Raw genomic sequence first — 25,673 nt, 5'->3', positions numbered from 1 at the left:
CATATACACCGTCACACCTTTTATAGCTACAAACCATCACAGGGATGTTCACTTCTATCACACCTTTCAGGACTATGCTCAAGGGCATAAATACCATCCAAAGAACTACATAACACAGTAAAGCATTTGAAAACAAATCACACCTTGTTCAACACCACATAATGATGTTCCACAAGCAGAATGTTGCACTTTAAAGCTGGTCAAACACACACAAAAAAACATTTCTATTAACTGAGTCTCCAAAACCAACAAAACAAAACGTATGGTAATGTCAGTGGTTTATCATTTTGCGTTGTCCAGACAGTTTTTGCTTTACACAGAATACAATAATCCGACCCCCAGACAGGGATCCAATTATAAAACATGTTCACTGTATTTATTGTCTGCTGTTTCTAATATCTAATAATATTGCTTCACTGTCTCCTGGACTCCCTGCTCATCTTCTCAGAGGGGCTGCCCAAGAGCTCAAAGGCATCATTACTGAAATGCTGACTACTGGTTAATTCTAAAACATTCCCCTCTGGTTTAAAAGATGCTGCAATGTGAAAAACATATTATACAATAATGATGTTTGAGACCCTTGTCTCAAACATTGTTATTGGTATTATTATATTATAATTATACCACTGAGATTTATGTTTTGAGTTGGAGCGCAAAGCCACTCTCTACGAGGATGCAACAAATTAACCTTACAATAAACACCAGCAGCACCCACCACAGTATCAAAGATGTTTGTCAAGAAATAGTGGTAGGCACACATGGCTTGTTTGGAGCATTGGACAGATGGAGGAAGGATAAAATATAAGAATACATTACTCTTTGATCAGTCAGCATCTATTATTTTTGGCAACTAACTACATCCAGTAAGATTTGTTTCATAGGTCACTATGAGAGGAGCCACTGGAGTGGATAGTGACCAAGTCAAATAAAGTCAAAGTATCTGCTTGGGTTGGGCGAAATGACAAAATCCTGTCTCATGGAATCTGTAATTTCATATCTGAAAATTGAGATTGAGGTTATATCATCTCATCATATATATGTGTGTGTGTGTGTGTGTGTGTGTGTGTGTATATGTATATGTATATATATATATAATAAGATATATTAATATCAACCTTGTTAAAACAGTGTAGCAAAATGTATGTATGTTGTTGTATTGTTCCACACTAGTTATTCAAAATGAATCTTCCAAAAATCCTCTTGTTTATCTTAGAGGGAAAATGTTTTTTAATTTAAGTAGACTTTTTTTTTTTAGGATCTCTTTCTTTAGCTCCTTGACTTTGTTTAGGCCAAAGTATCTCATTTTCTCCCCTTCATGTTTATCTTTTCCCCTTTTGATTTCTGCTCTGCACCCTCCTCCACCATGCCGCAGATCCAGACACCCTCAGATAGCATGGGACCAGTGTAGAAATACAATTTCCAGATCTCACCACCACCAGCCAGCACTGCTCTTAACAGAGTGGGACCACAGCTCTAGTGCATCTAGTGCTCTGTCAGGGGGGTACCATAGATACATGGATTATGTGAGCCTCCAGACTATCTGTAACTCAGATAAGACCTCTCTACTCCAGCAGGTTTAAATATTAATAATAAATTAAAAGACTCTCCTCTGGATAAAATATTAATGACTTCTTCTTTAAAGAGAGGCTATGACTCCTAAGAGAGGGAGGACGGCACTGTGCTTGTTAGAGTAATTTAAAACATCTCTTTGATTTTTAGCTGCTGAATGTGCAATGAGGTGGCTGTCAGGGTCAATGTTTGAGCAGGCAGATATTTGGGAATGACCATTAAAGATACTTTTATTCAAGGACAAAAGAGGCGTACCAATTAAATCTGACATATAAGATCACCTGTCTTCATTCATAACTATAATCTAACCTTATTTCTTTCTGAAAGCTCTCATGTTGTGTGTGTGTGTGTGTGTGTGTGTGTGTGTGTGTTGTGCGTGTGCGCGCGTGTGTGTGTGCGCGTGCACGTGTGTGGTCAAAAACTGTATGTGCTTCCGGGTTGCACCTGAGGAACCAAAGATTGGTTCCTATTTATACCAAGAGCACTTATTGGCTCTTAAATGATCCCTCTATTGAATCTTTTGAGAGTGCAATTCCCCTCGGAGAAAGCCGATCCGTGGCTTAGTGAGTAGGTGTCAGTAACAGTGGAAGACTTTGGCTGTGTTAACTGTGTCCTTCCTCCACCTCTGTCTTCTGCTGAGATTTGTCTGGATGTTGTATCTTGCTGGCACTCCAGGACCTTCAGCGACGTGTGAATGTAAAAGTGATTCATTTTCACAGCTGAAGCCTGTGTATATCTGTCTAGTGTGTGTGTGTGTGTGTGTGTGTGTGTGTGTGTGTGCGCGCACGCTCATGTGCGTGGGTGCGTGTGTGCGTGCCAGCCTGAGCGCTGACTGTGTAGAATTATTCATATGCATGCCTGTGTTGTCTTTCTGTGAGAGGGCTTTTTGGAAAAATCCTGGAGTTGGGTCAACATGCTACGGAATGTGAATTGTCTCCATGACAACAGCCCAGTGTCCTGCTTCCGGCTTTCATCCGCAGGGTGCGTGCCGAGGCAGCCAAACCAAGTGTGCCATGGCATCAGCCCACTGATTGATCTGAGTTATTAAAAAAAAAGACTTGTTTATCTATGCAGATTTCTGTACCAAGTCCCCTCTGACTCTAACTGGGCTAAGTCCTCAGTGTCCCTGCAGTAGGCCAGGACTAGATCAAGAGTCCTTTGAAAGCTAGTCGACAGAACTTTGGCAAGCGTTCACACTGCGTTAAGGCAATATTTTGCATATTATTGACAGCATTGTTGTTTATGTCTCTGTATTGGATTCTTGAAGGGTGATAAACCGTGGCATTGTATGCTTCAATTTCTGGTATAAATTCAGTGTAATCCATAGACAGAAGGTTAATCACTGACACAAGATTTGTTGGTCCTGTCTCCTGACCTTCATTTTTGCATTAAATGGTGAAAGAAACGTTTTGTTTTTTCAGGTAAAAATAAGGCATAGGCAATGAGTGGTATTTTCCATCCCTGTGTAACTGTCTGACAGGATGGAAGACTGTGTGTGGTTGGTGATCCTATTGGGCAGATGTGTGACAGATGCCCTTCTTAGGGTAGTAGAGCAAGGAAGATTTAGACTAGTGTTAGTCATCAACATTGCAGTGTGTTTGTGTGTCACAGAGATTGAGAATAATCACACAGACACGTTTCTTCTTTGTGGACAGATGGAAAGAGATCATTGTAATTAGAGAGAGTGGTAAAGGGTGACAGAAGGGCAGAAGAACTGTGCCAGCTCTGTATGTTTCCGCCATCCTCTAGCCCCTGTCAGTCAATGCATCACTATTTCTGTGGGCTTATTCCAGGCTATAACATGGAAATCAAAATCTTCCAGTTGTTCCTTTAAAAGCCGAATTCTACTTTGAGCATCGATTTCTGCCGTACATGAGCTAAAAACGTGATAACAAGATGGCGAGAGGTTCAACATTCCTCCCTAACCCACAGCTCACATTCCTCTCTTTGGTGTAAAGAGGGGGCACGAGCACTATGCCTCATTAGATAACCCACAAAGGCGAGGCTCCTATTCTTATTTGAAATTGGGTTTCCCCCCCTTTTTTTTGATTGCCATTCGGGTGCAGCTGCAGCACCGATACACTATCTCGTCTTTCCCTCATGTGAGAATATTTCACCTCGGCAGGTCTGCTGGGTTGAGCAGCCAGCTTTATTGCCGGGGAGAGCAGCACCTGTTCCCTCGTCCATTGGCCTACAATAAGCTGCTGAAGCTGGATGTTGTTATTGTCGCTGCTTCAACATGAGGACAAGAAGATCAATAGGGGCCCATTTTAACCCACTCCCAGGAACTCTCAACTCGCCTACAATTTTAAAGCTCCTGCGTTTCCTGAATCTAAATTGAACACAGCTCCCCCCCCCCTTTACATTCTCCCTCTCTTCCGCTCCTCTCCTCACACCCAGCTTAAAAGCCCTGTTATCGTTTAGGAACTGGGGATATTCCAGCAGGGTTTCCATGGTTATCAGTGGCATCCGTCTGTGGGTTCAGAGCCGGTGTCGGGCAATGTCACCCTGTCTTTCAGGCCGATGTCACTTCAACTATTGAGTGGGAAAAGGTGGAACACAGGGAGATATGAAGAGGGGGGGTTGTTATAATTATATGTGCATATGAAGAGGGTTGGAGCAGCTTGGGCGCGTCATCCTGGCAGCTTTTGTGATCCACATGTCTGTGGGGGGAAGTCGCACAGAGACACGGATGTACTCCCCAGAGACTCCTGGTGAAGTAGCTAGAATATAACAACATTTATTAATTACACATCAGAAACACAAATTATTTTTTAGGACAGAACTAGTGGTGAAATGATCTGTCAATTGACATGACAAAAATATCTCAACAACAATTTTGTTAATAGGATAATCATTTGAGCTATCCATTAAGCAAAAATGGCAAACATTTGCTGGTTTGGATGTGCTTTTCTCTGTTTTATGTTTATTTTAAGTACACATCAGAAATCCAAATTAGTTACTGTACAGGAAAGGACAACAGGTTCATTGATTATCTTGATAATTGACTTTTGAGGCATTTAACAAGAACAAATGCTTAACATTTGCAATTTTGAGCTTCTTAAATGTGAGTATTGCTGACTTTCTGTGTTTTGCATTATTGTAAATTAAATATATTCAGGGTTTGGTATGTTTTCTGTCACAATCAATTTGAAGGAAATTTTCTCTAACTCATGTTTTATTTATAAACTAATCAATTAATAGATAATGAGAATAATTAGTTGCAGGCTTAAAAAGACCACTCCACCTTCTGTACTATGTTTCCAAAAGAATACCTGAAGAATTTCCTCCAGAACCTTCCCTCCTTTCCAGTTCACTCATATCCACACTCACACACACACACACATACACACACACACACACACACTCATGCAACAACTGCGCAGGCACACCCACTGATACTTACACACACTTCCCCCCTATCTTTCATTCAGCCACTTCTTTTCCTCTCTCCCTCCTCCACACTACTCTCTCACTTAACTCTCCCCTCCCACTCCATCTCCTTCTCCCCCTCTCCCTGCCCTCTCCAGCGGGCCGTCGTTAGTTTCCATGGTGACAGTTGGGCAGCATTATTGCCGGCTGAGAACTGCTCCTGGGTTCCTTTCAGAACGGCGGCGGCGGAGGCATTGTTTAGTCCGCTGCTCTGAATGGTGCAGGGATCAGGACGGGGAGAGCGCAGGACAGGAGGAGTCCTTTTTTTTTGGGCCAGGGACACTGCGTTTGTAGAGGGTAAGGGGGAGGAGGAAGAGGAGGAGGAGGAGGAGGGGAGGAAAGAGGAGGAGGAGAGAGAGAGAGGCAGCGTGGTGGTGGTTAGAGAGAGCCGATGAGGGAACAGGAGTAGTAGCAGTAGCAGACTCATGCCGTCTTTCTGAGCGTGCTACTAAAACATCCAGGCTCCTCAGACAGCCTGCTCGTGACTCAGTGCTGGACTAGATCAGACTCTGCTTTTGTGTTTATGTTCGTGTCGCACAGTAGGGGATGAAATGATCTACAGAGATTTCAGACAGAGATTGAAAACAGAGAAACACCGAAGGCAGATGGCAAACTAATTTTAGCTGGTGAGTAACTAATGTCGCTTCATCAGCTCTAAATCGTAGATGTATATACATACTATGTGAGAATGAACATGTGCACATAACATTGCATAAAGATGTTTTCTGTTTTTGATATACGTGTATTTTAGTTTGTGTATGTAGCAGGTGCTGCTGCTTTACAAAATGCATGTGTTGTCGTCCAAACCAAACCTCTGTCTGGGTTATGTTTGGGTGGGCTGACAGCTGTCTGCTGAATGTGGGGTAATTCTCGCTGCCCTCTGAAATATACATGCCACTCTGCATGTTTTATTGAGAACGTACATCGGGGGCAATTTTCTGCTGCATTGATTCTTAGATTCCCTGCAGTGTTTTTTCAGGGAATTTCTGAGTGGGACAGCGTATGTGTGTTTTGGTTCTAGTTTGTTTGGTTTTCTCTTTCATCTACACTACAGTGGATAATTAGAAGTGAGAGCTGAGCCCTCTGGCTTCTTGAACAAGTGATGTGTGGTGAGTAATGTAGTGAGCAGTGAACAGTGCCAATATTTTTTCAGTTCATTGCCCCCTGTGCTGTCTCTCCATTTAAACAACACAGACTAGTTTCCTCTGACAATTTTACAACTTTGAATCGATTCATGCTGACTAAATGAGTGTACAAGGTGGTATTGAATATAAGTGACACAGTGATGACCACTACTAGCTCAGTGATGTCATTACATGGCTGCATGACGAGGACAACTTCAAATATGGTTTAAAGCTCAACCGATTGCGCAGCCACTACTTCTGTATTTTGTCAGTTATTCAGCGTTGGTATGTTAGTGTTTGTATTCAGTCTCTAAGGATTTTTTGGCACACTATAATTTAGCTGACTAGGGAGTTGTCTTAAGGAGTGGGGAGTCTGAGTGTTTCCATGACGACCGGCAGCAGCTGTGTGAGCAGAGCTGAGGCTGAGTGTGTAGCAGACACTGTGGCATTGCCTAGAGACTGCAAGACTCTAATCAACAACCTTTTGACCCAGATCAATGCAATGTGCTGAGCCAAGCAGTGTCTGGCCGACATATGTACAGTACTACGACGCCGGTGTTGTACAGCTGTACAGCTGCTTACATTTCCTGGATCATCGCAGGCTTCACTGGCTTCAGAGCGGTGTGATCCTCTTAGATTGGTGGGAGTATTAGTGTAGAAACAGGCTCCTCATATATCAACATAATCATGCCCATTAGATGGATTTATTTGAAGTGTAATTAAAGTGTGATCTTTGAGTATCCAAGTCTCTGCTGCTAGTTGATTCCTAATCTTGCTGTCCTTGAAGTTGGGTAACTTAACATGGCATGGACAAAATCATGGAAACACCACATGAAAAAGAACTGAGAACAAAACCACAGTACAGAGGGGGAAAAAGCTACACAGCCAAATTATAAAAGGTTGTTTACAATACGTATCAGCTTTACCAGTGTCTTCCAATCATTAGCTTTTTAACTAGTTTTTAAATGCCTTTTCCGCTATGCTTTTCTACAACAAGTACACAGTTCTTTAACTTCTTTAATTTGCTAAAGGCAAACAGTCTTAAAACAGACAACTACATCAGAAAAAAAGAACGGTGGTCCTAAGTCGAAAATGAACTGAATTAGCACCTCTGTGACACAGTCTCAACAAAAACAGTTTCACAGAGCTGTCAGTCAAGCCATAAACACCATAAGCTGGTATTTATGGTAAGGCTGCCATGTAGAAACTGCTTCTCCTCAAGGCCAACACACAAAGACTTATACAGTAACCTTGTGTAAAAGGCAAAAATCCTAGAACCCCTGGGCAGTGGAAAAAGTAGTGCGTCATGTTTCACCCGTTTTCCTACGTCTGGACAGGTTTACTTTTAGAGAAAGCCAAAGGAAAGGATGTCTTTAACCCACAGTGTCCACAAGTATTTAATACAGGGGTGGGTCTGTAACTGTGAGGGCAGCAATTCTGTGGGAGTCATAGTTTAGATGATTGCTCTGTACACTTCCTTAGAGCCTTTACTCTAATAGTATTTCTATTATTTTGTCCACCTACTGTACATATAAACTCATCAAAGTAATGCTGGTGGTTTTCTCTTCATTCCTTGGTTGAATCAGGGGGAAAGAAGTGCTCCATATTGGTCAGAGATGCTGGAAAACTTGTGGCGATGCTGACCAATCCACACGCAAACAGAAAAAACACACACACATGCAGATACCATGTTTAACAGTCACCCTGATTAGTGTACTAGTAATTATAACCACAACTTCCTCTGTACCCAGGGCATCTAGGGTCTTCCTCCACTAAGAGCTGAGGATGGCATTTCCTGTGGCGTTGGCATTATAATTATAGGAAATATTAGGAAGTGATTAGGTCATGATGGATCAGAAAACACTGCAGCCACTGTCTTAACCGGAAGAGAAAGTGTGTGTTTTATTTGTCTTATCTTGTAGCCGTCTTGATACAGCACAATTCCTGTCTGATGTTACACTACATCCAGTTTGAACTTTCACTTACTTTATTCAGGTTGGTCAGAGGACAGGAGCGTGTTGTTTTCTAGTAACGTGTGTCCTTGCGTCTTTGCGTGCATATGCCTCTGTGCATGTCCTCTACTTCTCCATTTTTTCGGGGCAGGCAGTCGGAACGTGTTAAGAGCTCTCTTGTCTCCAGTGAAGCATGTGTGTTGCCTTTTATTAAGAGACAGGAGAGGAATATAAATATCCCACGCAAACACTCGATCACCAACAACACTCCCCTTCTGACAAATTTCAATGAATGAGTAAGATTTAACTTATTTTAATGTGACCTCCTTCACGGGGAGCGGCCATTTGCCTCTAATTGTCGCCTCAAGTTTTAATACCACTGCCCACTTTAAAAGCTTACAAGGTTTCAGTGTAAATGCTGGAACTGTCTTTGTAGTTTAGTGTCCTACAGCTCTGGAGAGGGTGAGGGATGTCTCCTAAAGGCCAGTAACAAGATATTTAATGAATTTCTGCTGCAGGGCATCGTGTGAGTACATGTACCCGTGTGCATGTGTTTTTTTGTGCTTGTTTGCATGCATTTGTGCACAGTTTAAAAAATATGTATATTTTCCTTTAGGGATGTTTGACTGGATAATCCTTTTCTGCCATGTTCACTTCAGGGGAAAACTTTAATGTCTCCTCGTAAAGTAGAAAGTCAGTACCTGTGCACACATGGAGCTGTTTGCAGTAACTGTGGAACTACCATAAATGGTAAATTTCAAGACAGTAAGCAGTTTTTAGTGATCTCCCAGTTTTGTAGTTCACAAAGCTTGACTGATGTTTTTTCGGCAGCACATAGGTGGAAATGGGGAAACACAGGAAATGGGGGAGAAAGGAAAAATAAGATGTATATTTTGTAGCATTTATGTGTTATATTTACTGAAATCAAGCCAACTGGGGCTTAGCAGCATTCTAGAAAATGTATGAATTGTGCAGCAAAGTCAGCATTATTGTGTCCAATCACCCCAGGGATAACAGAAATAGCTCTTGCCTAGGGCTGTTTCTGGTTGCTCATTGACGTTGACCAAGTAGCAGCAATAACAGCAGCCCTCTAATTGAGCCCTCTTCCATAATTCCCTCCATCAACCTTCAGACCCCCTTGAGAGACAATCTGTTGCAGGTAACACTGATGACAGATGGCAGGTGGGCAGAGCCGCCTGCCGCAGCTGATTGCGGTTCTCTGCAGCTCGAAATTAAACAAGAGCTATGATTTAGCCATTGGTCATGTGAAATATGATATGACAGCCAGTTGTGAACAAGTGTAAATGACCCTTATTGATTACATGACAAATATTTGTAAGGATTTAGTGTTTCTTTATGTGTTAAGTTATAACTTTGTGTTGCTATTAGCCATGGCATGTGGTACTTCGTTGTACTTTATTTTCCTGCTTTTGCTTGTTGACTTTGACACGGAAAAGAATAAACTGCATCATTCTAGGCTTTCCTTTAATCTACCAATATGCTACAAAAGGTTACCATATTACAGTGAAGGTGGGCCCCTGGGCTCAAGAGAGATGTCAGTGATTGATCAATCTTTGCACATTTGCTTCATGATAATTGACCAGACCCCAAATTCATGGGGGAAACAGAGTTGTGAGAAGTAAAGACAAAAAGCTCAATCATAAAGCTTACTGTCTTAAGTTTACTGTACTATAAACCTGTATATAGTATAGCATGTTTTACTGTGTAAAGCTGAATAAACATCTCTAATAGGATAACTACATTTACTTTTGAGAAATATATATGCTTGATCTAGAGCTGAAACAAGTGTGGGTACACTAACATGGCTCAGAGCACTGCAGTACAGTGCAGTGCTGTAAGGGGAAATACTGGAGCAATTAGAGAGGAAATAGGAGCCTTTATTAGTCTGTCTAGTTTACACCTGGCTTCTATAACAGGCCACTCCTTGTACAGTGATTTGTGTGTGTGTGTGCTTATTTGTCTTGGTATGTCTTGGCTTCTTAGTCTCATGTCTTAGCTAATTATGCCCCCACAAACCTCATCTTGAAAAGGTTTCAGTGATTAAGGTTTCCATCCAAGGCTCTTCCTACACAAATGAATTTAGGCTGCTCCCTCATTGGCATTGTAAGGTTGTCTCAGTTTTCAAAGTTGAGTGACTCATCTAAGAAAGTGCAGCCCAGTGAACGAGTGTCAAACTCATTCGTAAGTTTAGACAGACTGACAGGAGCTGCTTGCCTCAGATGCTCCTTGCCGGAGAATCCCCATTGCTGACACTGCCATTCAGGAGCCAAGTGACATTTCGAAAATTATTGTGACGTCAAAGAAGACGCGTCGGTGTTGAGTGCACAGTGACCTTTTTGTCTCTATGTGTATGTTGGTAGGAGTCCAGTGTGTGTCAGCACAGAGCCGCAGTGACAGGGGAGGAGGCTCTGAGATTCCCCTCGGTTCCTCACCCTCAACCTTTCTTTTTCACCAACCCAGCCTTTTACACACCCTTTCTGAATTAAACCAACCAGACTGGACTGAACTGGACTGGAATGGGCAACAAATTGACCTGTACTGGGCAGGGCTGTGCCCCTCTGGGACACTTTGACTGTCAGCAGCCTCATAGACACTCCTCTCCACATGCTGACATCCATCCTGCTTGGAACAGATGCAGGGTGGTGCGTTGGACACCCTTCCACCTCACCTAGTATTACTACTACACAGCTCTGAGAATAGAGGCCGAGTCGGAGGCCACAGGACAGAAAAAGGATAGTTTTATACTTTGTATAAAGTGTTTAAAAAGTGAATGCATGTGGCGGCATCTCATTCAAGCAGTATTAACTGTTTTTCTAATTTTTTTCACATAGTAAATGTAATACAGTACCTTCGGATGGATGGTGGACTATGGACTGTATAGATGACACATTGAATTGTTACAAACAAATTATCCATAGATTATTCAATGATTTAAAATCATTATTAGTTGCACATTACAGGGAACCTGTCCTCCCTCAAATTTTCCTATTTTTATCTCATTGCAAAAACACTGACTTCTACAACAAAAGTGCATGCAGTATGTACACTTGGAAAGCTGGATTCGGTAGCCATGCTCTGCATACACCACTTCCCAATGTTGTTCTATTGGGGGACAATGGTTTTTCCAGGGGTGTAATTGTGGTCGTGAGAGGTGTGATTTGGTTGGCTGTGAAATGTTGTCTCAGTATGGGTTGCTTTTTATTTGGGGAAGGGAATGATTTGGTTGGCCGTGTTTTTGGTTGCTGCTGAATGTTTTTCTGTAGTCGCAGTGGAACACTTAGCACACAGTAAAGTGGTTCACAGTGTAATGGTAACGTTGACCCAAGTAAAGTATTAAAGTACTTTTGTGGTCTGTGCTGCAGATGGGTTTCTAAATCAAGCGATCAGGCTTAGCCACAGAACAATGTATGCATGTGCATGTTCATATGCATATGCGTGCACATGTGTTTGTGTGTCTGCATGCATGTGGAGGTTGGTGTGTGGATCGCTCCTGGAGACATTGTACTCAACATCGTTCAATGTCTAACAAACACTTTTGATTTTGTAGGAACGCCAAGACAGGAAAAAGACTGACGCTGACCACCTTACACCAAACGATTGAGCCGATGAGAGAGCACCCCAACTCTAGCAAGACTCTCATGATTTCATTCCGGTATTGGAGATTAGTCTGCGATAGTGGAATCGCTTGAAAAGTTGTTTGGTGTAAGGTCGGCATAAGTCATTATTCAGTCAGCAATGAATCAATCATGCTGTCAACCAAATGGCTTGTTTTAACTGTTCCTGTACAACGCAATGATTGGTTAATCCTATCAATCAATATATGGTCAAATAATCAATGCACTCACACTTCAGAGACCCTTAGTCAATATGTAGAGTGATCACGCCTTGATCTAGAAGATTAAACTGCATAATTCTCATTACATTATAGCCTTCTAGGACAGGGAATGATTGAAATTTGTTTTGAAAATGCTATTTCAGGCTTTGGGTGCTGTGATGACTCATGGATCAGACCTGTGTTTGTTAAGACCTCCCCCACACCCAGTGAGAATGGAAAGAGCTGGAGTATATTTTTCCAGCACCTGCAGTTAGAAACTCCCTTGCTTGTGAAGGTGTGTTACTGTTTAGTAAACTAAGAGGAAAAGGTGGATGCTCCCACCCTGATTGTTGTGCAAAACGGCCATTTGGGTTTTAGCGTTACACAGAGAAAGCCACCATTGAGAGCTGCTACAGTAGGCTTCAGTAGTTTCTGGGACAGTCGGGCAGTCATCTTCCTTGTTCTCCCGTGTGTGTGTTGCCCTACTTGCCAATCTGTGGCTGCTTTCCTTTACAGTAATGATCTGGGCTACTGCCCCTCATCCAGACAAACAGAGGCTCACTTCTCTGCACTCTGCCTCATAAAAGTCCTTCTTGAAGCATTTGTGGTTGTGGGGGAAGCTTGGAATTAGAGATACTTCTGTGCAGCCATACTATTCTGTCATGTGTCTGATGATGAATATGAAATTGTGATCATCCCTTTGTCATGTTCTCATATCACAGTGTTACTTACTGTCACTTCTGAGTGTTCTTCCGTGACTTAGACTGTGCATTTCAAAGCTGAATAAAATGGTCAGTGTCTCAGGTCAGTGACTGTGTCATACTTCACCCTCTGCTTTTCTTCTCCATGGGGAATATAGTCTGCTCTTTGACCCATGTCATATGCATGATGTCTACAGTATATTATGTGTCAAGACATTTATAATGCTGCTTTTGTCAGAACTGTGCATCTACTGGAAGCAAATGTGGTTCTTTATAGTTCCCCATGACCTACCTACTATATTAGCAATATAGATCAGCATTGTTGCCATGGCAATAGCCTCTGCTTTGGTTTTCTCAGGGTGCAGTGAAGGAGAATCCTTTCTAGACTGACTTGATTTACTTTGGGACTCCACAAGGACAATGCCACTCTGATATTAACTCTTCAGTCTTTGCTTATGTTGAGCTTTCTGTAAAGTTGCAGTGTATCATTACAGAAACTGAAAGCAGATGGGTCTGTTTTCTCTCCTCTGTATTTACAGCGTTGACTAGCCTACTGAATGTTTGCTAACACAACTCACCACTGTTCTTGCCTCTGTCATGCTTCAGACTTTCTAGCAAAACCACTCCGCTATACTTTATTTTATCCTCCTTGATTTGTTTTGTGCTTCCATGAGAGCAGGCTATGACTTTCCTTAACACTTTTCAGCCATCTGCTGCCTCCTCACCCTTGTTCCAACCTCTCAGTCTCTACCCGTCTTATCCTCCTTGAAATCCCAGGTCCTAATCTGTGGGAGCTGCTGAAATCCTCCCACTTAGTGTGGGAGACATGTCAGTGAGCCCGCTGTGCCCACTGACCTGATTTAGAGGGAGAGGACAGACCTAACAAGATGACTTACGTCCCCCTCCTTTGCCCCCCTAGCCCCTGGGAAGCCATGATACTAGTGAAACCTAAAACGCCTCTAATAAACAACAAAACAAATGGCCTCTACAGAAGACTCAGTACACAGTAATGGAGGGTTTGACAAAGAGAACATGACTGGTTATAATAACAGCATGATAAGAAATAGATGAATATAGATTTTTAATCTGGGGACAGATGCTACTGTACAGTATGTGATTGGAGAGCTGTTGATCCTTTATGTATGTGTGTGTGTGTGTGTGTGTGTGTGTGTGTGTGTGTGTGTGTGTGTGTGTGTGTGTGCATGATGGCACGTGTGTGTTCATAAACCCTGTGGTGAAGTGGGAGTTGGAGCCTGGTTACTCAATAAAGGAGATCTGCTGATTGTCAGAGATTGAGGATCTACTCTACTGTAGATCCTGGGACAGCATTTGTTCTGACACCAATATTTCCTCTCTCAGCTTTATTTCCTCTCTCAGTGTGTGCATTTGGATAGGTCCTCTTGAAGTGATGCTCCACCCAAACAAAGTTGAGTATCAAACCCCTTGAGAGGTGTTGTTGAAGGTGTGTGTTGAAGTTTATTCATATGCGTAGGGCTTGTTTTTGTGCACTGTATAGAGAATTCCTTTGCGTTTTGTGTGATTAGGGAACCTGATACATTTTTCGATTTACTTTTTCGGATTTACTTTTTTTTTTTTACAGTATGACTTTCCCATCTCACTGTCCGCTTCAATATACTTACTTCAAAAATGTGTATTCATGTCCTAGTATTCAAGTGTGGATTTCTAGCTCAAGGCTTTAACCATTGGGATGATGACTAAAAAGTAGATCAAGGTCAGAGCACTCATTACTGTCTCCTGCTGCACAGGGAGGGAAGAGACGTGGTGAGGCGAGAATAGAGGAGTGGCTATGGAGTGGTAGATGACATGGTGTTAAAACTAATGGTGGTGGTCGACCTCTCCATTATCTTTGCTGATCTGTTGTTTTGGTTTTGGTTTTTCTACTCTTCATTCTGTGTAGCTCACTTTCCCTTATCCTGTTTAAAACACATATATTGAGTCATGTTAAAGGGTAACTACCGTTTTTTTCAACCTGGGTTGACCTCATTCACATTGTCAAAATCATTTAAATATTGAGCCATTACATTTAAAATCTTTTAGATAACAGGAGCCTATAATTTCTGTAGCCTACTCCATAACAACAGACTACCTGAACGCCTTTTTCTCATCTCGTGTTTCACTCTCCACACCGTTGTCTTTGGACAAAAAGTCACGTCCTGAAATCGATAATGTTGCCAGACACTTTTAGTAACAATCTGAGCCTGTCAGTACCAAAAAAAAAAATCACTTTTATTGGACAAAAAGCAAGTCTCCACAATTGCTCCATTAGGTTACATTGTAGCTCGGTTCGCGCAAGCCCATCAAAGCTTTTTGGTCACATCAGTCTATTATACATAAATGCATGGGGAAATGGGGCCCAGGTTGAAAAAAAACGGTAGTTACCCTTTAAGTCTCCTCCTGTCAGAATGGCGATTTAAAGATCCCCTCCTAATGCGCTTCCAATGTAAGTGATAGGGGACAAAATCCACAGTCCTGGTTTTGTGAACAGAAGGAAATATTACAACAAGCAAAACCTGGTTCAATGTTGATTGTGAACCCATCCTTTAAGCTCTGTGGCTTGATGGCCTTTATAAATCGAAGAGCCATTAGATAAGAAGCTGCCTGTCTTTGACTCAGTCTTTTAGGCTAACAGACTAGAGAAACCGGATCAATATGGTTGAGAGAGAGAGAGCGAAACATGGACACAGACAGAATGAGAGGAGCAGAGCAGGTATAATGCAGGCAGAGAGACTCGGGGATTTGATGTTGATATGGGAATAACGAGTTGCCATGCTCAGAAAGAATGGCATTGGGATTCAGCTAGGTCTTGGTGGGGAAGCAGGGGGTGGTTGAAGTGATGGGAGCGGGGGTGTCAGCTCAGCCTCACCAGGGGTTGGTTTGCGGGTAGGAGACCTGATTGACTGGCTGCCTGGCTGGGGAGACTGCTGAATCTGAGTGATCTGTCTCCCAGACAGCACTGGGGCGAGAGAACTGTACTCAAGGGATGATGGGTAATAAATGACTCTGAGGGGGTTGCCTCAGGGCTGACGGTGACTGACAGCCAGCTAGGTCTGTGCAATTTTTGAGTATGTGTGTTTGAGTCTGTGTGTCTCTTGGGTGTTTATAGAAAAGGAGAGAGGACAAGTGAAGAGTTAGTTCCAAAATGTTTTGTTAAAAACAGGAGCGTCTGTGTCAGATTAGCTACTGCCATGAAGGTTAAGCAAATTATGACGCAAACAATGGGTTAGTACTCAAGACTCTTAAGTAAAATTGTTATAATTTGTAAAAAAAACAAAAAAAAAAAACATCTTTATATTGTTTCAGGTCACACTTTTACCCCAATAGGGAAAATACTTTTTATTAATTGCAGAATGCTATATATTCATTTAGACAAAAAGCTACTATGTATGAAGACCCTACTTATAATCTTTTTTAAGTATGGCCGGGTATTGAACATTTACAGTATACGGTTTTGGTTCTGACAGAAAGTGTCAAAAACTGTCAAGTACTAAAAGCTAGTATTGATTTGATTCATTTCATGTTTACTTATTCTTTGATCAGATAGTTCCTGATTTAAATCAAAATATTGATCTTTATTTAGGCAAAATTCTTGAGCAGCTGCTTGTGTTAATTTACCATTAGAGAACGTTTCTTTCTTTTGTTAAAAGAGTCTACAGCTTGCAGCTCTGTGAGGCTGAACTTAGGCACACACAGTGGTGCTTTGAGCTATGCTAACATCAGCATGCTAACACGACAATGCTACAATAACATGCTGATGTTTAGCAGGTATAGGCTAATGTTTACCATGTACACCGTCTTAGTTTAGTGTGTTAGTTTACTATAATTTGCTCACCCGCAATAAACACAAATTACAGCTAAGGCTGATGAGAATGTCATTAATTTTGTATTGGACAAATTAAAAATGTTACCTAATGAGGCACATTTACTGTGAACTACTTGGTGAACTTTCCATGGAAAGTTCACCAAGTAGTTCACAGTAAATTATATACAATTCATCCTGAGGGCGGATTATGGTATATGGTTATTGGTATTTGTACCGAAACTCAGGCTTGGTACCTGCACTAGAATCAAAAACAAACAAAAACGCGTAAAGGTGAAATCACTGGCACACAGACTCATACACATTGATGTTATGTGCTAGTGACACAAGAGAAGAGGGACATTCCTTATTTTTTTCTATTGTGTTGGCATCACGGTGTCACCAGAGATTTGTTGAGCTGGCGGAAATGTCTTTATATTCTCATAATGTGCCTGTCAGTACCTGAAAGTATCTGAATATTTCCATGAGTAAGGTACACGCCACCGCAGCCCTTCACTATGTTTAGAAACACTGTAATGCAGTCTTACAAGCTAAAATACTTGCCGTGCTCTCTGGGTGCTCTTCGTTCTGTTCTTTTGTGAGTGAGTTTGTTACATCACAGCTATGAACAAACAGGTAAGATAGACAGAAAATGTGTTAGCTTGTTCGCCTTATTTATGCAACGTATAGTGACTAATTGTGGCTAAAATTGTTACAGCTGGGCGGTAGTCATGGTAACCCACAAGCTTACAGGGTGCGGTGGTGATAATGTCCTCAGATGTGTAAATTCTTGTCTAATTGTCCATTCATCTGTCCCTTAGTAACTGGAACTGAGCAGAGAAAATTAATGAGCTCAGATCACTGTTCTCCTGTGTGTCTTCACAAAAGCCTTCGTACGATTACACAATTACAATACAATAATCCCATCTCTTGGATCCCTCAGAGTCCAAATTAATTAGGTGACTGACTCATAGCTTCAAACATTGTTTTGGTTGTTGTCAGTTTTGGAAGAAGGGAAGAACAGTGCAGTATAATGAGTTGTGTATGTTATGTAGCACTTTGAGATTTGTTTAAATATAAAGTGCGTTACAAATAAAATGTATTATTATCATTATCATTGTGCAAGGCTAAATGCTGAGCCCCAGTTGTAAGATTATGCTGGGATAGCTGGGCTCCACAGTGACTCACATGCATGTCACTTTGGCTGTGGGAGGAGGTACTTGGATCAGGTTTGGCATGTGAACAGACAGGTGCAGCTCCTCGAACACTCCTGGGAAGTGAAGGATAGCTGAATGTGTTCGTGTGTTTGGGCGTAATGCAGGACTTTGCTTTGAGGTACTTGTTAGGGTGTGTGTGTGTTTTGTTTGCCACAAAGCCTAGTCTCAGTTGCACAGCACACTTAGGCAAACTGGGAGGGCAGGATTTGTTTTGATATTGACTGGGTCGTGTGGGAGATTTTTCCATTCACTTGTTCTTTGGACTTTGGATATGTGAAACTGAACAGTTGGAGGCAAGGTAATTAATCAGCTCCTTTCTCAGAATATACTGTACAAACTATTATTTTCTATTCTGAATTATTGTAAGCTGTAGTAGTTACAATACTGTAGTAACATTTTAGAGATCATTATTATTATCATTATTATTATTATTTTTACATTACTTTTCATTTAGCTGACACTTTTATCCAAAGCAACTTCCAATAAGTGCATTCTACCATGAAAGTATAAACTCGGAACAGGAAGAATCACATAGAAGAAATACATTAACTACAAATAAGCCAAACTACAAAGAGCCACATGTAAGAGCAACATGTAAGTGCAATTATTTTTAATGCTGTGAATAATATGTTTGAGATTTCATTTACTTGTTGATCTATTTTATTTCGCCATGTATGTCTTAGTTACTAGTTAAAGACTGTTTTGTAAGATTTTAATTAGGAAAAACTGAGTTTGAGCTCCTCTCTCTGCTGTGTCGTCTAGTTCCTGTTTGGTGTTAAGCAGTTTCATATGAGGGCCAGGGTTTGCTGTTGGGTAACCATGGCTACTCTGAATTTCCATAGGTACCAGCCCCTATGCCTCCATCTTCCACCGCTGTTTGTTTTTCCCAGGAGCGACTCAAGCCTGCCTTGGGTCACAGAGTTCTTCACTAGGCAGTCGTTTGGCTTTTTATGCCTGTTCACTTGATCATAGGTCAAGCGTTTCCTCTACTAATACCTCCTTCTAAATCAGAGATGACTAAAGGGATGAGTCAGAGTCCACGACAAGAGGCACACAAAATTTCTGTTGATAGGGACCAAATAGTGAAAAGAAAACCTACCTACTGTAGGATTTGTGATCCTCTGTGGAGAAAACACAATTCCACATTTTTTACCCCAGAGAGTTGTGAGAGCAGTCTGCAAGCCTCATCTTTTCCCTTGCCTGCTCTTATTCCGCTGTGGTGCAGAGATGGTGGGAAAGCCCGCAGTGTGTTGCCACATGGGGCAGGACTCATTACTGACTGAGTTCTCTCCTTCCACTGCCTGCAGCACAGCTGAAAAACACAAAATTAGATGGGCCTAGACTTTAGGCTCGGTGCAATATCGGGGTGTAATCCAGTTGAGAAAGATTTGGGATGACTAGAACGAATCCATGAAGGAACAGACATATGTGGCTGTAGTTTGCATAGTTATTAACATAATCTACTGAGTGACGTCACTTTGTTCTAATCAGTCCATCCAGAAAAACGTGATTATGCGATCGCATAATTTAATGCATAATCAGCCAAAGTCCGCATATTTATGCGGGGGCTGCATTTTTTCAAATGCACCGTACTTTCGCAGCATAAATTGCCGATTTCCGCGCAAAATATGCGGTGCTTGCATGATTTCATAATCCCCGCATTTTCGTTGCAAAAAAGTCACATATATCTTAGCAGAAAGTTGAAAAATGTTGCGTTTACTTCACACAAGAGCAGCCATTTTCCCCTGTTGCCATGGGAACGCTATGAAGTGACGTAATTACGCGACGTGAACATCATCGAAAAGCAGCAAACCCCGCGATGAAGCCATGATGAAACCGCAGTTTTTGCAAGTTCCCGCAATTTCATCGCATAAAATTGCATAAATATCCCGCATATTCCATCGCATTTTTTAAGAAAACGTGCCGCATAATCAAGGATTTTTGCCCGCAACAATCACAAAAAACTCCGCATTTTTGTGGAAAGACTGTCTAATGGACAGACACATCAGATAATAACTAAAACTGCCAAAAACATCGTCCGCCACTGTTTTCACAATGTGGGTTATCGAGCACATACAAGAAGAATACACACACACACGCACACACATTGTTATTGTTGCAAAAGCTGGGTTTTTTTCCCTTTCACTGGACTTCTAAGATTTTGTATCTGCAGCTGACTGTGAGGTACTGCCACATTTATATTATAACTTCTATCCTGCTGCTTTTGTCTCTCTGTCTGGGTTCATAAGAGTCAATTGGACTGTTTATTTTTCAGTTTGTATTTTCCCCCAAATAATCTTGGAATTTGAAAATGTTCAATCGGATAGAAAATAGATAAAACAAACATCGACTCGAAATTGAATGTAAACATTTATGTTTTAACTATCACTTGTTTTGTTACTTACTGTAGATACAATTTGCTGAATAATTAGCACTTCATTTCTGTTTTATCACCACTTTACTTATCACTACCTCTGACTGGAAGACTTTCTTCCAGTCTTGCTCATCACAAGTGGACTTCTTACAGCAGGAAAGAATTGCCTGTGCACAATAGCTGAAGCCTGATATAATAACTTTGCCAGTTATGTTATGTTAGTATGTACAGTAACCTCCATTGTTGCTCCATAAACAATTAACAACACATAATTGAACCATACTGTTGCACTGGGTGTCATGTTCCTTTATTATCATAAACATGGGCACTGTAGTTTATTTTGATTTGATCCCAAATGCACTGTCCTGGTGGTGCAAATCCTTGCTAGCGCACCAAATCTGCAGCTGAAAATAGTCCCCAAGAAATACCTGTTATGTTACTCTAACTGGGGTACAGTTTAAGTACTACTTTGAGCCTTATACTTCAAACCAATCTGCTTCTTTAAATTGTGTATTTTAGGTATCAGTAAAAAAAACGAATGCGACGAAATACAGTGCAGGTACTTTCAAAGACAGTAAAGGTCAGACTAATCCAACCAAAATCTGCCATTCCAAAAGGACAGAGTCAGAAACCAAGTCATAAAAACACAATTGTGTCCAATGGAAATTTGTCTTTGATGTGGCTCACAAACAATTCCACATTATTAAGCTAATTTCTCTCTCACTCACTCACTCACTCACTCACTCACTCTCTCTCTCTCTCTCTCTCTCTCTCTCTCTCTCTCTCTCTCACTTCCATACAATCTATTTATAGACACTGTGTCCAGAGAAGATTAGATATAGTCAATCAGATACAGGCCTATCAGAGAGTGTGAGAGAAACCAATAGCAGCTCTACTGCCTCAGGCCTGGTGTTAGGATCGATGCTGCAGAGGTTCTCTTCTCCTCTCTGGTCCCACTGCTCTCTGTCCGAGGGCGACATCCTGAAACACACACTGAGGTCATTCACCTACAGTGCTATCACTGCACACCACTGCATTGCTGTAGCAGGATTATGCTGGCTTGTGGATGTGTGTTTAGATGAATCTCATTATATTGGTCAATACCTGATATTGTCTTTCTTCATGTCTCTTTTCTCCAGACCTCCCTGCCTCCTCCCTGCAGTACCAGTGCGGATCAGTGGACTACCTGTGTTCTCCACGGCTGTTAAAGAAAGGTCCGACCTCCAGACCATGTCACGACAGGCCTGCCATCAAACCCCGGCCCCAGCCCTCCACCTCACCCAGACCGCCAACCGCACAGAAACCTCAAGGTAGTAGACACGGTGTGGCCCCCTTTCAAGGCCAAATTTGACATTGGGGCTGTCATTATAATTGAAAGGTGTAGCGAGATCAGACCCCTGCTATTGAGCTGTCGTTTATTCTGCTCTGGCAAACACTTTTCTATAACATGGTACGTGTCAGCTGTCCGACCTCACTCTGTCACTCACACAACTCACTAGGTCACCTCGGAAACAGCTGCTGGTGTAAATCAGGCCAAGGGATCCCAAGTGTTGATGTTTGGGCATCATTTGAAGAATGCTAAATATGAAAAACATGTGTTGTGTTTTGGGAATTACTGTAGGACATTACACTACAGACTTTGCCCCAATATTTAAGTGTCTCACAACTGTTCAAAGTCTGCTGGAGAATTATAGCAAGAATGATCATCCTCATTATTTTACTATATATTGCCTGGGTTGTTATTCATGGTAATATGATTGTGATTAGAATATTAACATATACATTTGGGTGACAAATTAAAGGAAAAACTAGCCTAATTGATTTTTATTTATTTTTTTCTGCACAAAATGTCAGAAATTGTGAAAAATGCAAATGAAAAAATCCATTTTAAATATTCTATTGAAAATGATGTGCCCTGTATGGGAGTATCTGCATTTGCTATGTTTCTCTTCTCGTTGTTTCAGATTTTTGGCCCTTTGATTTTTCACCCCTTGTGTGGTTTCAGTGATTGCCGTGTCTAGTGCTGCATCCTGGTAGCCTGGTTGACACCAGACCCTTCTCAGTTGTAACTGAGAGTGGGTCTGGGAAAGGTTCATTGACATTTCCAAAGGGGCGTCACCAACGGACGCCGCTCAAATGCCTCTGAGCGCATTGGATAGTCCAACCAATCAGACCAACGATCCGGGTGACGCTGCTCTTCGGTAGCCGTCATGTTGAATGTAAACAAAAAGCTGCTCGCCGTCGCTGCGCTATCGTCGTCGCGTAAAGCCCGCCTCAACGGTCGATTTGTTTATTGCGCCAGTTGATATTGCGATGACGATAAAAAAAAAAAAAATATATATATATATATATATATATATATATATATATATATATATAGTGCAAGCCTAGTTCCTGGCCAGTGTTTGTACAAGTTTAGCTGCTCTCTTAGGATGAGTTACTAGTAGAATAAAAGTGATTGAAAAATAAACTATTTAAAAATATATCAATATGAACCACCAGTAATATAAATAGGCTTTTAAAAACGAAGTATTCTGTAGGAAGTAGGAAATGCCTTTTATCAAAATGGACTACCAGTGATAATACTGTGCTTAAAGACGGAATCTAATTATATTATATTATTATATAAATATAAATATATTATTCAATTATATTTTTCCACTGGGCCAAATGAGCTAGCCAGGTAGCTAATGGTAGTGCATTTAATACATACAGTGTTTCCCACCTGACAGGATGAACTTCCTCTTTAAAGCCTTTCTATTTCATTTGTATCTTATGCTGAGAGAATCTAACATTCAACAACAAGTTCCTCTGGTGAAAATGCAGGTACTGTAATGCGAGTTCTGGAGTCCCTAAAGAAGGTTCCTGAAAAAGCTCCAGTAGTCAGAAAATGTTAAAACTTGTAACTGCTGAATTATATGACAAAAGGAATGTGTGACTTAACTAACTAAAACATCTTCACTTTCATTCTGAGGAGAAAATGGGACCAGTCCTGTCATTTACACATAGTCTATCATTCAGTGTTTGTAAAGTAAAGTCTACTCAACCTTTCTTTTTCTGCTTATCAGTGACACACACAGACACAAAGGAAACACTTAAATTAACAATGGTAACACATCATCCCATGTCCTGGTTTCAGACATTTAGGTTTCTGAAAATGAAATATATGCAAATATACAGACTAGACAGTGAAATGCTAAGCCCATAGTGTGCAGGCATGCATGAGCACAGTTTTGTCATTTTTCTGTCTTTGTTTTTTTTTTTTTTCAATCTAACTGGAACCGCGGTGACTTGTGCACACGCTCATCTCAGCATCCTGTTCCGAAATAAGGAAGTTAGCAGAAAGCTGAAGCTCAGTGTTGGTCTCGCTCTGCACCGCTACTATTCTTTCTATCTTGGACTGTATTTTGTACCCTTCGTAGATTTGTCTATGAAGGAACAAACAGGCTTTACACAAAGACTCAGCCATGGAGGTTTTCTCACTCGGATTAATATGTGTTACCTGATTGCTTTTGTTGATGTCTGCAGCCTAATGCTTCTCTATTGCTCTGCTGTTCTTGCCTCTTCTGGATTTCTGCATCTGTAGTGCCCCCTAAACCTTCACACCTGCTCGCCCTTGGGCAAGACAAGAAACCTAAGAGGATCCCTCCACCGCCGTCGAGGCCTCTGCCAGCTCCCCCTCCTCCACCTAAACCAAAGCCCAGTCTAACCCCTCCTGGCTCGGGATCACAGCCACAGAAAGAGGCCCAGAAAGTGGGGCTGCTCATCGAGAGGTTCGAGAATTCAAGGTAAGGCCTTCAGCATGCTAGTCTTGCTTGTCACATTTATATTTGCATTGTAATGTTTCGGGTATGTGTGGATGTGTGTCTCGACGTTCAAAGAGAAGCGTCAACTTGAACCTCTCATGTGGTCTGCCTGAATTTTATCGCTTAAGGATGATATTTTTCACCCTTTTATCCTCTCATATTTTTCCAGTAAAAAAGCATATTGATTCTTCATTTGAGTATGATTGATAATGCACATTTTTTATTTTCCCAGGGTCCCTATCCTGGGGGTGCTCCCACGGTCCCAGCTGCACCTGTGTCTGAGAATGGACACTGCGTCTGACATCACTTCCTCCTGCGGCCAGGACACCACGGCCAAGGTTGCAGTAGACTCCTTCCCTGCAGACAAACTTGCACTTGGCACCTCCGAACGGACTGACGAGGTGTCGGAACTTTCCTGTCTGGCTTCTGTGCACATCGATGGTTCGGATGAGGCACCATTGGACGACTGTGACATCACACACAGCGTTGGTTGCCTTGATGACGTTGAGCGGGAGGATGGCTCCTCCCACGAGCTCCTGGACAATCCGGACTCCTCGGAGCAGAATGGGAAAATTCCTAACCGGGATAGTGGCATCGACAGCCCGTCATGCGCTGCAGAGGGGGAGGTATTCCCCAACGAGGACGCAATCGACGAGGAGGATCATTACGACAGCGTCACTGAGACGGAGAGTGTGTCCTGCTGCGTTACCCTAGGCAACAAGCGAGATTCAACGCAGGATGAGGACAGTGACTTGGATGAGGGGAGCAGTGGAGAAATACACTCTTTGACAGACACACAGACTGGGTATCTGACAGATGCACACACAGAGGCGCACAAAGTGAGTACCTCACATGCTTTAGCATTATTAAGTTATAACCATAAACCTGAACGACCATCATTTAAAGTCTGAATCAACCCCCCACACCTCTGGGATGGTCATAAATGTCTCCCAGTTACTTCCTTCCCCTACCGCAGTACACTTTTTAATTTATATTTCATGTTACATCATGATTTTGAGGAATTTTCACAACATGTTTGAATTGAGCACACCTTGCATGTTTAAAAGCTTCATCTCAGACAGTCAGACTGCCTTTCATGTAGTGGAAAAAGTAGCTTGTGTCTATTATTATCTCAGCCTGGGTGAACAATTTCAAGGAATACTTTGAAACGTTAGAAAATGTTAGAGCCTCAGTTTGCGGGTCACAAGTGACTGACTTGTATCTAAAAGCAGCTTTGCTGTTGCATAAAAGGATGAATACCTGCCCAAAAGCTGTAACAGGAGCTTGTGATGGCTGCTAAATAAAGAGTCCAGAGACGGATATCTCCCCACAGCTGGGCTAAAGTTTCATTTTTCGCTTGTCCTTCAGTTTGACTATTGATTGTAAACAACACTGATACCTCAAGCAGCGCACGTGCGATTCCTTGTGGCCTATACATGCTGTCAATGTGTCCTTTTTTGGAGACACAGTTCCTGATATAAAAGCATCAGGGACAGGGTAAAGTCTTAAAATATGCTGGCATACTAAAGAAAAATAGATTCTAGAGGTGATGACTGAAAGATGAAACAATGTCAAATGAGAAGAGACAGAAGTTGTGAAACCCACATTGTCAAAATAAGCTAAATGGTTCGTGACCCTGATGTGTGTTGCGTGTCATTGGGATGAACTTTATCAGCAAACATTTCTAATTTTTAATCATACATTTTTTTATGTCCTCACAGTTTCAACAAACCATAATGAAAGATTGAGAGAGATCATTTTCACCACCTCAGCTAATAACATTACACATTAGTTTCACATGATACCTCGGCTAAACCTAAACTAAACCACCGACTAGAATAGAGCT

The 25,673-nt window shown here is 41.7% G+C and overlaps 1 protein-coding gene across 1 annotated transcript in view; it reads left to right on the top strand.

Annotated features, from left to right (window-relative positions):
- Window positions 1–25,673, top strand: part of fgd (faciogenital dysplasia) — a 55,906-nt gene that overhangs the window by 11,311 nt on the left and 18,922 nt on the right. Inside the window, exons 2-4 of the mRNA XM_078255351.1 lie at window positions 21,161–21,331; window positions 23,608–23,809; window positions 24,060–24,666. Coding sequence (XP_078111477.1) covers window positions 21,161–21,331; window positions 23,608–23,809; window positions 24,060–24,666 — 980 coding nt within the window. The remainder of the gene's footprint in view (window positions 1–21,160; window positions 21,332–23,607; window positions 23,810–24,059; window positions 24,667–25,673) is intronic.

Source organism: Sander vitreus, chromosome 7 (genome assembly GCF_031162955.1).
Source record: "Sander vitreus isolate 19-12246 chromosome 7, sanVit1, whole genome shotgun sequence".
NCBI lineage: Eukaryota > Metazoa > Chordata > Actinopteri > Perciformes > Percidae > Sander > Sander vitreus.
Note: the sequence above shows the minus strand (reverse complement) of the source record. Positions and strands in the feature narration are given on the sequence as shown.